Below are 15506 nucleotides of genomic sequence, written 5' to 3'. Positions count from 1 at the left end.
CAAACCTTTTGTTTGTTTTTCTGAAGAGCTGCTGCTATCAAATCTGTCATTATTGATCATAAATCTTCCTTCCTATCTTCAATGACATTTTGAAATCTGAGGAAAAATGCCGCTTTCTCCAATTCCATATGAACCACCGAATCCCAGAGTTCACAATATAATACTTTCCAATTCTGTTCTGATTCAGCTAATTTTTCCCCCACCAGATCCATTCTTGCCTCCATTGTTGTTAGCTTCTGTTCATTCTTTGCCATCACCTCTTCCATTGTTCCAATTTTGTTGTCCAATTTCTGTAAGTTATTTTTCACTCTATCTATTTCACTCTTCATTTCTATTTTCAAATCCTCATGGTTCCTCGCTATCAATTCCTGGGTCCTCCTGCCAGGGCCGCGCCAGAGCCGTAAGGGCTGGGCAAAGCTGGGAAAGTGAGCCGCGGGTGTGTGCGTGCCTCCTCCTGCCCCTCGTTCCCAAATCTCGCCCGGGCTGGCGGGCGCTAACCTCGCTCGTTCTCCCCGCGTCGGGCTACGGGTGGTGGCTGTTTCCGCTGCGAGCGGCTCAGACCCGCTGCTGCTGCTCCGCAGCCGCCCGCCTGGCCTTTCTTTGAGGTGGAAGAGCTCGCTGGGCTGAAGGGAGCGGCGCGTCAGAGGCGCGCAGCGTAGGGAGGTTGGGGAGGAACGGAAGAGGCCCGGGAAATTAGCCTCCCCACGTGGGGTTGGGCTGCCCTCTCGGGCAGGGGAGGCTTTTTAAAATAATCGCTTTACCTTCGAAAGCAAAGGGAAGACGGGAGCGCCTGAAGCCAAGTGTCTCCTCAGGGCTCCGGTTGCAGGGAGGAGCCCTGACTGGCCGCACGTGGCTGCGCCAAACGCCGCGGCAGCAAGGGAGAAGGGAAAGCAACGGTGGCCCAACCCGAAGGTCTCCCGAATATCCAAGCTGTCGCCGCCCGCCCACCCACCCGAGGATGCAAGGGGGGAGAATTAAGTCACCCCCCGAAAAGACGTCCTAGCCGTTTTTTCGGGGGTCAAAAAAAATAAGGCCCGGCCTTATTATGTGAGAAACACGGTACACACACAGTACACAGATACACTGTACAGTAAATGTAGGTTTTTACTTCCAGAAAGGTTTAAGCAAAGTCCAAAATAAGCAATCCAAAAATCATTCACAGGTAAATCAGTCAGTTTTTCAATCCAGGGATAATCGAAATATCAAATTCCAGTGTCAAAAAACAGTTCAGTAACAGACTTACATTAAATCCAGTAATATCAGTCAATTAGAAGAAATGCAGCAACGGAAATACTTTCCAACAGAAGGAAACAGGGATAGAGTCACACTCTCTTCTGAGATTAAGACTTAAAACAATCCAGGTTTCTGGCTCCATCTTATGGCTGTTTGAAAAACAACACCCAATTGCAGTTTTTGTATTCCCTTAAAGATATAGTACTAAAATGTTTATCCTGGTTTATATATTTCTAACCCAAATACCTGTTAGGTGATTTATATTCCTAACAGTCCTTCTCTAGTAGGGTGTGTAATAGTAATATCTTTCCTATCTAGTATTTAATTTGGTATGTGCACTGTTTGTTATTATTCTTCTATTTTAGACACACTGTATCAAATCTAAATTCTATTCTTTAAGTATCAGTTACAACTAAATATTTAGTTATTAATCAAAGGTCAATAATCAATAATTCATATACTCTTAATTAATTAGTATAAATATTAGGATACACAATTCATTATATATAAAGCTTAAATCAATACTTAAATGCTCTTGGATACAGTGTTTAAATCAATTCATATAAATCTATTCTCTTTTTCTAATTAATTATACAGTATAATACTTTTAAGCGCACAGGAGAGAGGAAAGAAAAAGAAAGGGAAGGAAAGAAAAAAATAAGGCAAATTAGAGAAAGGGCAAAAGGAAACAAGACTTATTAAATTTAGTACACTATTTCAGGCGTGGGATTCTACCGGTTCTGTCCGGTTCTATAGAACCCCTTGTTAACTTTCTAAGCGGTTCGGAAAACCGGTAGTTAGAAGCAATCTCCTTTTATTTTTTTCCACCCCTATTATATTCTTGCCAGTACGCCTAGACTTCCTGTCTCTGGAGCTTCTGAGGTTTGGCTTTCTTAAAGGGGAAGGGTTGTTTTAAGATTTTTACATTGCTGTTGGGAGGAAATATTTCCCTGGACAATCAGCACTTTGAAGAAATACTTGAATAATGAAGCAAAGCTTTTAGTGACAGGGAACCAAGATGAGTGACATTCAGCAAGGCTTCTTGGCTAGCTAGAAAGATTGACATTCAAACTTGAGTTTTGGTCTAAAACTGGTTTTTGGTGAAGGTTAATTCTGTGCTTGGTGACATTTAATCCTGTGTTTATTGATGGGATAATTTTTCCTATTCGGCTTCAACAAGCAACAGCTACTGTTGTGATTTAATTATTTGTATTGTGTTTGAATATTTTCTTGCCTCATGGTTTCTTTTTCTATCTGGGGAGAGGGTCTTCCTCACTGCTTTAGTATTATCTGGCACTGTCCTTTTGGGGTACACTTCCAAGAGGCAGGATGCAAGCTTGGCACTGATTTTTTTTACTGCCTTTCTGGGGGGCATGTGACCTTTCCTTAAATCCTTAGGATATGTTGTAAGGTGAGTGAGTGATTTCCTTAGGATATGTCGTAAGGTGAGTGAGACCAACTGGTGTCTTTAAGTGGTGCAAATGGATCTAAGGATTGCTTTTCCTGGGTGTGCTTTTTTTTTCTGGAGAGCTTAAATGACCTCTCTGCTTAAGGGTTTCACTTTATGAGCAAGAGATGGCTGCTTGATAGTTATAACTGCATTTTAACTATTTTCATTCCTCAAGGTGCTCTGGCATCCTGCCTGATTTGTAACTCTGGCTTGCAGGTATTTTTAATCTAATGATTGGTATTTAGGGCAGCTTTTTGCAAGCAAAGAAGCTTTTTGTATTTTTGTACAGGTAATCCTTGACTTACAACAGTTCATTTAGTGACCATTCAAAGTTACAATGGCACTGAAAAAAGTGACTTATGACCATTTTTCACACTTAAGACCATTGCAGCATCCTCACTGTCATGAGAGGCCAGACAAGGAGAAGCGCCCCTTGACATGAGTGATATCAAGTTGGCCATGCCCGCCCAGTCACATGACCACCAAGCCACACCCACCAACTAAGCCACGCCCACAGAACCGATTGTTAAAAAAACTGAATCCCACCCCTGCACTATTTCATGTGTTATTCAACCTCTTACTCTTCAATTACTTAATAATTCAATTATTATTCAGTATTCTAGTAGAATAGTTATACATCTATTAAATATGTACTTTACAAATAATATTTAGATAGTCTCCAAACTTATTTTACTCTTTACTCTGTTGAGGACTCATATCTCAAAATGTCTTCTTTCAAAAGTGCAGAGTCATACTTTTTTTTCCCTTCTGCACTTTGTGCTGTACCGTTTTCATAGTCTCAATTCTAGTAACCTTTCCACTCAATAGTCCCAAACAAATCAGACCTTCCCTCCTTTCACCGCCACAATTGTCTGTAAATAAAAAAAAGTCTTCCAATTTTCTTCCTCCGATATATCAAAATGTCCTCTCTTATATATATACACAGTCAGTAATGGTTTTCTCTTTTTTTCACTTCTCCGCCGTTCTTGTTGTTTACAATCACTTTTTTCCACCACTCACAGATACATTATAGTTCCATCTACATCTATAATCAGAAAAAAATTATATCATCTCATCTTTCTTCCCCTCAGCTTTTACCGTTCCGTTACTCAGTATACAGCTCAGTCACTTAATCCACACTCAGCACTTCTGCTAATTCCGCCACTTGTTAACACCACACGGTTCGGAGCCTCATTCTTCTCCTCTTCTTGTCAGATATTCTGGTACTCTTCCTTAATTGCACTTTCCCACCGCTCAACTTGCTGTTTTCCACTTTTTACTTCCCTCTTTAAACAACTAGGCAGCCATGTCTCTGGTTCCAATCATCACAATCTCCCTCTTCTGTTGCCGGTTTTTGGGGCTTCTTCTTGCAGTGTCTGGGATTGCGGCACTTCCCTGACACCTCCGTACCTTCTCCTTTTCCCTGCCGACCCCTCCAAGGTCCAACTCACTCCTAGGAGCTACCAGGCATAGAACTTCGGATTTTTCAGAGCGGCGATCCGCTCCTCTGCTCCACTTCGATGTGGTGCCTCAACCGGAAGTCCCTAAATGTGTAAACTTTTAACATGCTGGATGATTGTATCATAATTTCTGTAGTTCAGGTTCATTTTTTCACTCTTGTCTTACATGGAGAAAGTATCTGGCCAGGACTGAACTAATCTATTGCTGGTAAATTGCACTATTTCCAAGACTGAACTATCAGTTATTCGATTTTGATCAAAATGAGCAGATGGAAAAGTATAGCACAAAATTTATTAGACAAGTGGGCTGTTAAGCCTCCAGTGGTGGAGCATCCATAACTTCTGAAGGCAAGTTGTTCCACTGGTTTATGTCACAAGAAAGTTGATTGGATCTAAGGGATCATTTCATAGCCAAGCACAGAGTAACTATATTCTTAAATATTTTATATGTATTTTGGAAGCCAAACAATTATTGCTTATCAAATACAAAAAGAACTTTTGTTTGGAATATCATTGTTTTGATATTTTTCCCATTTAGGAACAGCTTCTGAAGATGGTAAGACAATAAAAGAGAAAATATATTTAACATAATATTCCCATCATCATAAACCATACTGTATACAGACCATGGTCTTCAGGGTTATTTATTAATTTGCTTAGCTAATAATGCTTTGTTGCTGCAGTATTTTTTTTCAAATGCAAATTGGCAATAACATGTATCAATATCCATTATATTTTAAATATGCAAACTTTTTCATTTGCTTTGCTATTAAATTTTGTAATGAAACTTTTAACACACTAGTGGACATTCTCATGCTTTTGGGAACAGGTGCTACTATTTACTCAATCTTTGAAATTTATTTTGGCATCATGGTTATCTAACTGGATGTCAACATTCAATGCCTGAAGTTTAAACCAAATATTGTCAAATGACAACATATTTTTAAAGCGCTAACATGAGATCCACAAAATGATCAACAAATTTGGGATACCTAATTTTTAATTACTTTTTAATGAAATGCACACTAAATTCTTCATAAATCAAACAATTTTGCTGGTTGATACTTATTTAAAATTATATTAAAATTCATAAAATACAAATCAATTATGTAATATTATTTAAATTATACTTTATCCTAATTTACTTAAAGTTTACATGATTCTTTTACGTTACTTTCACAAGTCTTTCATGCATTTAGCCCACTTTTTTTCTGATTGACTGTCACCTGGTGAGCTTTATGTTTTAGCCTAAGTCCATGTTCACTGTCAAATAACACCCTTATCTGTTTTTTTCTTTCTTTCTTTCTTTCTTTCTTTCTTTCTTTCTTTCTTTCTTTCTTTCTTTCTTTCTTTCTTTCTTTCTTTCTTTCTTTCTTTCTTTCTTTCTTTCTCTCTCTCTCTCTCTCTCTCTCTCTCTCTCTCTCTCTCTCTCTCTCTCTCTCTCTCTCTTGTTTATTCTTACAGTTATGGCAGATTATCAGTTGAAAAGTGGTGCTTTTTCTATGTTTGGCTCCAACCTCTTCATAGGATGAGGACAAGTTGTTTTCATATCATATATTTCATAATTTTTGAAATTATGACAATTGACTCTCAAATATATGGTCATCTAATAATACTGAATCATTCAATAGACATTTTACTTACTTCATTCTGAGCAATAAGAATGGATTACTTTTATTGAAATAAAAATAAAGATTGTTTGGTTATTTAACATCTTAACAAAATAGTGGCGCTTTGTATTCCAGGTCAAATTATCTGCATTTACACACATTACAGTGAATGGCAGAATTTCTGTCATTGCATGGATTTGAGTGTTTTGGTAATAGATATTGGGTATAAGAAACTTAGTTTGATAACTTCATCAAGAATTGAATGAATACAGACTCTCATCTCAAAGATTTTCTCCTGTGCCTGAGGAAATAGTATATTTTTGTAGGAGATCTAAATGATTTGGTATAAATTAGTGTTGAAATTTTTTGGTGTATTTACTTTTCTTGATTTTTAAAATTTTTTGATACTAACCAAACACGACACTAAGAAGTTTCAAACACTTGAGCAATTCAGTTTTGGGAACTGAAAAAGAAAATGTTGGCTCCTCAAGTTAGTTTTAATCTATCCTGCTATTCTTAAGTAAAATGGAATTTTGTGAATAGTTTCAGAATGTTTTGGATTTTTTTAAAAAATAGTAGAATATATATTTTTGTTTGTGTGTGTGCGTTTGAATAACCTCACGCACACATATTCATATAGATAGATGTAGATATTGATATCCAACTTGAATATGAGAGACAGTATACATTTCAATTTTATGGCACATATGTAATAATATCTTACACTGTTTAAAATAAAATATACTTATTTTACTTTAAAATAAATTATACTATCGATGCATAAATGTACATAATTTGTACTTAAAATATGATAGATTATTTTATTCGATGGTTATATATTTAAGAGGTACTAGTTGTAATTATTTCAGTGGGAAATGCATGATTATATTAAAGTAGGAAAAAAGAACATTGCTCTATCTAATAATACCTATTAAATTATTGCAAGTAAAATTTGTTAAGAGTTAAGAAGTAATAGAGCTGATTCATTATTTCAACTACACTGTAGTATTGTTTCTCTCTCAATTTACTAAATTACTTCTATACATATGAATTTCATTTCTTTCTTTTTTGTTTCTTTTATAGGGCGTGTGCGAACCAAGCTTTCAACATCCTGTATTGGAGTAGGAAATTCAAAGACAGATTCCAGGGGCCGGAGTCGAACAAAAGTTGTATCTCAGTCTCAACGTATGTATTGCCTCTTTCAACAATGTTTTAAACCCATAAATCTACTGTACATTCATTGACTAAAGGATATGGTCAAAATATTTCTTAAGAAACACTACATACTGAGTTGTTGTTCTGTGCCATAGGTTCATCATCGCCAGACAAAAATGAAGGTATTTTTTTTTCAGTGTTTCAGTGTTTCGGGTCAGTAGCCTGCATGCTTTTGAAGTCTTCTATACTTTGTGTTGTGTTATTTTGAATAAGGTTTCAGAAAAAGATAAATTAATCCTTTCAGTGTAGAATTTTTTAAAGTGGACCTCTCTTCATTGGGAAATCCTATAGTTATTTGAGGTTTAAACAAAGTAAGAGAGCAAAAAATTAATGGGTATCATATTTCAATGCCTGAAAACATTTTAATTAACTACAATTCAAACATAATTCAATCATTTAAACTCCATCCAAGTATATTGTTGCTACATTATGTAGAATTGAATGCATTATTTCAAAATTAATGAAGCATTGGAATTGGAATTCAGGCTTGACAATATTATTCAAACAAGTATATATTACTAATTGATATACATTTGAGGAAAGTACAAGCATTGCTGAAAAAGTTATTTTCTAAAATACAGAATGTATACTTTCAACCTCTTTTGTAAACTATTGCATATGAATGGCGAATACATTTACAAGCACAGGCAAATATTAAGAGACTTATTAGAATGGTTTCTATATTTAATGTCTAACTTACCACTTCTTCCTTATTATAGTATCATAAACAATATTGCATATTCTAAAAGATGTGCAGTGGATATATTTATTTTCTGTTTGCAGTAATAGTACAGAAAAAAACTACTGCAAAAGTCTGTCCTATACATATTAGTAAATAATTGTAGCGGGGATAAATGTTCTGCTTTTTTTTTCGTGCAGTTTCATATTTTGATACTGAAATTAAATGTTTTGACAAATTAAATCACTTCAGCAGCAATGGATTTTAAATACTGCATATAGTCTAAAGTTCACTGTACATATCATTATTTTCATGCCTATAAATTCATGACTTTTTGGCTAACATCAGGAGTGTGAAACTCACAGCGTCACGTCAGGTGACGTATCGTGACTTTTCCCCCCTTCGCTAAAGTAGGGGTGGGGGTGGCCAGAGCGTGACACATCCAGCCTTTGGGCCATGAGTTTGACTCACCTGCTTTACATCATTCATAGGGGTCTAAATTTACATTTCAAATGTATATACAAGTATATTTTTCAAGTACATATATCTTTGTCAAGTAGCTGTAACTGATTATTGCTCCTTGTTCCTTACATATAAAATGGCAATTCCAGAGTGAGTGAGTGTGTGTGTATGTGTGTATATTCAGATAACCTAATTCTTATTCTAATAAAGAGACAATGTAAAAGTCTAGCATAATTATGTTGTAATATTTTCTTATTGATATGTGCCCAAGTATTATATCCCATAGATAGTCAACTAAAGGCTTAGATGTTAGGCTGCAAAGACAAGCTGGGTAAATTGCTGATATACCAACCACATTGCTACCTGATAGGATTCCTCTTTGAGGATCGTCTTGAAATTCCCTTGTCTTCTGTTGTGGGGCAATTTTTATTTTTATTCTGTAAGGATCATCTCCAGTAAAGCTCAAGAACTAATGCATATTGTGGTTCAATACTTGTAAGTGGGGCCATGCTTAAGCAGATATTTGTGATCAGAATATGGAGAATGTTTCCACCATCATCGAACAGTTCCTAAGACTTTGAGGACCTCTATAGAGCAAATAGACTATTTCAAATGGTCATCCCAGATCTCTCATAGCTATATTCAACTGGTTTCCTGCAAGTGCTGGGCGCTTTTCCAGAAAACCCCAAAACTCCTTTATATTTGATAATAAACAGCAACCAAGCACTTGATATGATTGTCCCCAGCAGCCTGTCTGTTGGTTAATTGCAGATTTTTTCTTCCAGAAGTGGAACAGCAAAACAAATCTGAATGAATGTGGGTATGAGCTCAATTTCAAACTTACACCATTTCACGAGTAAGGGAGATGAAACATCCTTCTCCAATATTGCATCATTAGGCTTGTTTAGAGGACCTAGCTTCCGTTAGGAAAGGGCAACAAGTAAATCTGGCAATTAGGACCAATTAGCACTGCCAATTAATATTAAACATTGCCAATAAAGTCAGTGATATTCATCAGAATCTTGACTGAATGGTGGTGGCCTGGACATTATCTGGCTATATTATATGGGTCTCTTTCTCACCTGTGAAATGGATATAATGCTGTTTGTTGTCTCTATTTGTGGATTTGATTTTGCTCCCCGTGGCTCCTTAGTGGGTCTGAATTTGATGTATCGTACAGGGTGCAGGAGATAATGTGGGAAACATAATGAAAGTTCTTTTGTAACAGGGCATAGTACACTTCCTCCATAATAAGTTCTTCTTGGAACAATTTGTATTCGCCAAATCTCCAACCTTCTCTTTTGGGGAAAGATTATGGAGATCCCATAATTTGCTATAGAGCATGTTTAAGGAGCAGATTCAGTTTTATTCAATTAAGTGTCAGGCTTATGCCTGAGACTGAAATATGGATTGCTTTTACAGGTAGCCTTCATTATGATCTGGATGGAGAAATATATTCCTTCTGGATCTTTTATGTTTTTCAGAACTCTTCAATACCATCAATCATGGTATTCTTCTGAGTAGCCTGCAGGGATTGAAGGCTGTAGACACAGTTTTAGAGATATTCTACTTCTTATTTAATAGGCAATTCCAGATACTGGCTGTAGGAGCAATAAACCTTGATGGAGTGTCAAAGGGCTCAATATTCTCTCCCTACTTTTTAATATCTACATGAAACAGCTAGGGGTGATCATCCGTCAGTTTGAGATCCAGGTCCAGGTTTTGACACAGGGTCTACAGGTTATGAGAGTCAAAGTGAGATAAAACAGGCTGAAGTTGAAACCATAAGAGACAGTAATTATTTAACCATCATGAATGTCTAATATTATTGTTTATCCATCATAGATGTCTAATATCTCTTATAGTGTCTGTTGATGAACCAACACTACCCCTAAAGGAGCAGAATCATGGCTAGGAGTCCTAGATTTATAGTTGTTGCTAGAAAGGCAGGTTCACACTGTGCGTGATGGTTCTTTGCAAAGATTTGTGGTGCCAGTTCAGCCTTATTTGGAACACATGATCATTTGCTTGGATTATTGCTGGGCACTTTGTACTTCTTTTGAAAATCACCTGGAAACTAATCTTAAAGGTTGTAGTCCAGTTGCTTGCTGACTCACATCAACATAGATAATCTAAAAGTGCTAATTTTGATTTGGTTTGACTTTGAATTATCTAAGGCACTAATTTATGCAATCAATACAGCCTCTCCCAGCATGGATTTATTTACTTATTAGGTACCCAACCTGCACTAGCAATTCTGAGCAAGTTACCTTTGGTTAAAAGTATAAAAAAGGAACAAAAAACAAAACATACAAAAACACTCAGTTTAAGGAGAATATTTTGTGGTCACTCCTTTTGCAAACAAATAAACAAGCAATAGAAAAATTGTTAATAAAGTAGGAGCTGAAATACAGTCAGCCCCTACTTTATTAATTTTTCATAAACTTCTTAAAACAAATACGAGGTAGTTTTCACTTAGCAACCACAATTGGGCTGGCTACTCAGTTGTTAAGCAAAGTAATTGTTAAGTGAAACTGTGAACTGTACATATGATCTTACTTTCTTTGAGTTTTCCTTTGCTTTACAGACCTGCAAAAGTAGAAAATGCAAGGATTAAAAGTCCTTTTTCATCACTGTTCTAACTATGAGAAGCAGCTAAATGAATCAGTCACTAAATGAGGGCTACATGAAAGGAACATTTGAATTGTGATTGTTGCCATTTACTTATTTCTATTATTTCTTTTGTTCCCTTTTTAGCTGGTTTTTATGTATTTGATTATAAGCATTTTTTTAAATTTTCCATTTAATTGATTAATATTATAATGTGAATATTTTAATAACTTTATCTTTGTATAAAGTTAAAAACCTCAATGAATCCTGCCAAGAGTAATATATGTAATAAATAAATAAGCTAAAACAACATTATTTTGATATTCAAGCAGTTCAGATTTCTATTCTTATTTTAAAATATTTAATTAAATTAATAAATAATTAATGTGGTAATCAAATGTTTTTGTACTATAGCCAATGTATGAAAATGTACATGCAGTTTCAGCAGCTATTTTTCTCTAAATTATCCTGAAACCTTTCCTGATTGGAAACATTCCAAACATTTAAGCTTGTGTTGAAATTTGAAAGAAGAAAGCTTATGTTGAGTTTATGTAGAACAGCTGGTTCAAAGACTCAGCTGTTTTTATCAGAAAAGGAGAAGGATTGGGTGGGTATTTTCAGCATTCATTTAAAGAAGCTTTTTACTCCTTGTTTGGTGCAGAAATCTAAATTAAAGCAATTCCACAAATGATCACTTCTTGATCATTGATTATTCTGTCCAGGTGGTGGATTTTTGCTAAGTTGTTTCTCTTCTAACAATAAATCTAGCACACCACCGCTTCTTAATGAAATCAAACAAATTCATTACCCAATATGGAGATTACTTAATCGATATAATCAAATAAATATCCCTAAGACTAGCAAATCTTTACTCATGCCATCATCCTCTCTGCATATTTGCATTAATTCTGGCACAACTCATGTATCGTTTATTAATGCCAGAATATTTACTTCAGACAGTGGTCAGAGTCTTGGGGGTGTATACTAGTAATTATGGAATTAGCCTGCATATGCATAGTCTTGTACAGCAGTTTTAATTAAGAATATAAGAAAACAATATGGAAGCATAATTATTTTTTCTGTCATTATATTTACAAATGCAGAATCATTTAGATAATGATTCCACAAGTGCAGGTAGATCTTTAAAAAATTGGACAGCCATGTTTAGTTACTTCTTCACTTTTGCATGTCAGATATGGAATTCTTGTACATTATCCCTCCTTCACTTTCATTTCCTTTCATTGGATTCTATAGAATGAAAAATATAATAATATTTTTTGTATCTACTAGACATTCACTTACACTTTCGTTAGAGCTTTCAACAATTTGATGTGACAATTCAGTTAAATTCATTGCTTTACGGTCTTTTGTTCAAGAGCTGAAAAACTGTAATTATACTGCATCTGAGCCTGGTGGAAGCTACTTAAATGCACTGCTTTTAGCCCTAACCTTGTGGCATTTCCAGCTTTTTATATGAACTGACTAAAGCTTTTTATTTCCATTCACCATTCATTATTAACCTATTCTGCTCCCTCCTCTTCATGGATTTTAAATCCTTGCCCTATTCCTGCCTTTACACATGTTCAGGATCAGAGTCTGCTAATCCACAGTTTGGTGGTAAGGTTTTTTAGATGTTATGCGTGCATTCTTGTTTGACCATCTATTGCAGGACCCTATTCAGCAGAAACACTATGTATTTGGGTATTCAAGAAGGCCCAAAAATAGTAATCATATATGAAGAATCAAAACCATACTGAGAACAGCTCAATAGGAGGGATTAGAGATACATTTGTGATGCTGTGCAAGTTTTTTTCAATTATTCTAATCAAGGATAAAAATATTGTCACATATTTCAATCAAACATGCTTTATGTGTGAAAATTCAGTTTATGGTCTGCATGGTGTTCTTACAAATCTTCAAGTAAATAATTTGAAATAAGTAGTATTTTTAAAAATATATAGTTGGTGCACAATTGCAGGCTTGATAAAAGATGTTACATATTTTTTGAAAAGAAAAAAATAGATTTGATCAATTTTCAGTTGTTTTTTACAACCCTCATTATCCTGTGTGCTTAGAAATATCATGATTTAATGATTTAATCTAGGGAAATAGAAATAGGTTTGCATTCGTCAAATTATGTGAATGTTGTCCTAATTCCCTGATCAGTTTTTAATGCATTTTTAAAAGGTCTACAGAGTATACACTCTTACATCTGGTTTGATATATATAATTTTTCTGCTGCATAGACTCCTATATAAAAAGAGCATATATTCAGTATTTCCCAAACTTCTGAACACTGAACTATATTCCTGTTTCTGAAACAAAAATTAGCAAAATCCCAATGTTTTTTTAGACAGTAAGGGTTATTTAGTGAAGCAATAGGGCTGTTTAAATGTACTTATTTTGTCTTCTTTCAGAGATAAAGAAATACTGTTGTCTTCATTCGGTTCAGTTCAGTTAGGATTTATCTTTCTTGTTGTATCTGCTTTGTTTTACACTAAAACTTTCAGGACTTACCAAATGAACCCTGGTACAAAAACATTTGTCATTTATTCAGAAATATTTTAAATGTAGCAGAATAATTTTGACAAAGAAGTTAATTATGTTGATACTTTACAATTTTTGTTGATCTACAGTACTACAAAATTGCAAATATTTACTAGTAGATCCAAAATTACTCTCTGATTGCTGTTTTTGAAGCAACATTAGAGCCTTTTGTTTAATTTCGTAAATCACATATAAACATGAAAATGTGTATAGTTTGGGAATTGCTGTTGCATTACTATATTATGCCACTGCATAAATAATGATCACATAATATTTGCATGGAGCACTGTTTTGCATCATAATCTTTCATGGGGCTTATTCCAGTCATTTCTTACTGTTATGATGTACAATGAAATTTTGTGTGCCTGTGTGTGTACACACATACATATATCACATATATACACACGAGAGAAGGAGGGAGGGGGAGAGAGAGAGGGAGAGGGAGATTGGTGAAGTTTTATATGGACCATCTTTAAATTGGTGAAGTCTTGATCATATTCTGCACATATTCCTCAAGATGGTATTTTAAAAGTTTTTCACAGGAACTTGTAACTAGGCTGATAAAAATGTGTATTTGATGTATTTTTAATCAGAGGGTTTGCTTGCTGCTAGATCTGCATCTACATTCACAGTCACATGTTCTGCTACAATGCCCGCTGAATCTTTAGGAAGTGGTGAATCTTTAGGAAGATATGTATTCAGGATTGCTGCTTCATTTCCAAATTACAATAGTTAAACACTCCTTGAAATTGCTCATAAATCCCTAGCTAGAAGCATATTCCATCTCAAGCTTGTTCTTAGACATTGTTTTTGAAATTTTCTATCGAGTTCCTTATAAATTACATTCATGAAGTTGCTTTTATTTAATTTTACGATTATGGTGAAAAGACATGGCTAATTTGCCTAGAAGATTTTACTTTACAACATTGGAAACCTATAAGGATCCAAAAATAAAAATACATTGCCTACATTATAGTAGATTTTGTGAAATTATTGATTATTACAGAGTTCTGATCAACAGCTTTGGTAAAAATACATTCATAAATACATAAATATTTGTATATAACTCAGGAATTAGTTTTTCTAAACACGTGTTTTCTTGCTAATCTACTTCACCTCACAGGAATTTGGAAGCTTTTTACTCATTTCAACACTTTCAGAACTGATTGAATAGTGGCAAACTTATATTCAAAAGTGGAATATAAGGAAAATAATGGCACCCAACAAGTTATGTAAATTATGTTAGATCTATTTTATTTCAAATGTATCTGAGTCCTGAAAATAGTAGCTGGTAATGACATTTATACTAGATTTTCCTAATACTTTTGGGGATAAAACAAATAATTTCATGTTAAAAAGCAAAACAATTACATGATTTTTTGGACATGAATTGATAATACCTGCTGACTAGATATCACATAATACACTTTTCTAGGTTATAAACAGTTTCTTCAAATTCTTCCAGGAAATTCAGAACTTGTTATAATAATAGAATTGTAACATGTGTTTTCTTTGCCTTCAGCTGGAAGCCGTTCTGGTTCTCCTGGAAGAGTTTTGACTACAACTACACTTTCAACTATGAATACAGGTGTTCAGAGAGTAGTAGTCAACCCTGCAACAGCACAAAAACGGAGCAAGATTCCTCGAAGCCAAGGATGCAGCAGAGAAGCCAGTCCTTCAAGATTGTCTGTTGGTAAGATTTCTTCATTATAGTCAGCAGAGGTTACACTATTCTGTGTCGCACATAACAACTGAATATAGTAAAGACAAGCTATAACTCATCTCACAGAAGTCTTGCAATATGCTACCAAAATAATAATTTTCAACAGCACAATACCTCACACTAAGGCCTAAAATAAGTCTGTTAAGTGCAAATTCTGTCCTTTTCCTAAAATGGAGGCTAATCATTTCAGCACCATCCAGGTAAAATCATCATGCCATCTCTAACACATGTGCATACACATACGCACACACCATGGCCTTGCAACATAGCATAGTCCTAGAATGACAGTTGTAGAATGAAAGGGCACACATTTCTTGAACATGTGACTAAAATGCTATTGATTCTGCCCTTTCGGTTTCTGAGATGAGTAATGGATTGGGAGAAGAAAACATAAATGTTTGTTTGTTTGTTTATTTATTTATTTATTTATTTATTTTGTCAAGCAATTATAAGATAACAGATATAAGTATAAACATAGTTATGAATACATGAAATGGATACATATAAGAAAAATAAA

At 34.8% G+C, this 15506-nt stretch overlaps 1 protein-coding gene across 49 annotated transcripts in view; it reads left to right on the top strand.

Moving 5' to 3' along the window:
* Window positions 1–15506, top strand: part of CLASP2 (cytoplasmic linker associated protein 2) — a 322288-nt gene that overhangs the window by 213717 nt on the left and 93065 nt on the right. For 17 of the 49 annotated variants that reach the window (XM_087945670.1, XM_087945667.1, XM_087945661.1 and 14 more), the window contains 3 exons: window positions 4682–4699; window positions 6837–6938; window positions 14789–14959. In XM_087945670.1, coding sequence (XP_087801796.1) covers window positions 4682–4699; window positions 6837–6938; window positions 14789–14959 — 291 coding nt within the window. Of the gene's footprint in view, window positions 1–4681; window positions 4700–6836; window positions 6939–7063; window positions 7091–14788; window positions 14960–15506 lie in introns of all 49 variants that reach the window. The other 32 variants (XM_087945644.1, XM_087945666.1, XM_087945642.1 and 29 more) reach the window with 3 other exon arrangements.

This window comes from Notechis scutatus, chromosome Z, assembly GCF_049901735.1.
Source record: "Notechis scutatus isolate UNSWTSFEM ecotype Mainland chromosome Z, rNotScu1.2, whole genome shotgun sequence".
Classification (NCBI taxonomy): Eukaryota; Metazoa; Chordata; class Lepidosauria; order Squamata; family Elapidae; genus Notechis; species Notechis scutatus.
This window is presented reverse-complemented; position numbering and strand designations above follow the sequence as displayed.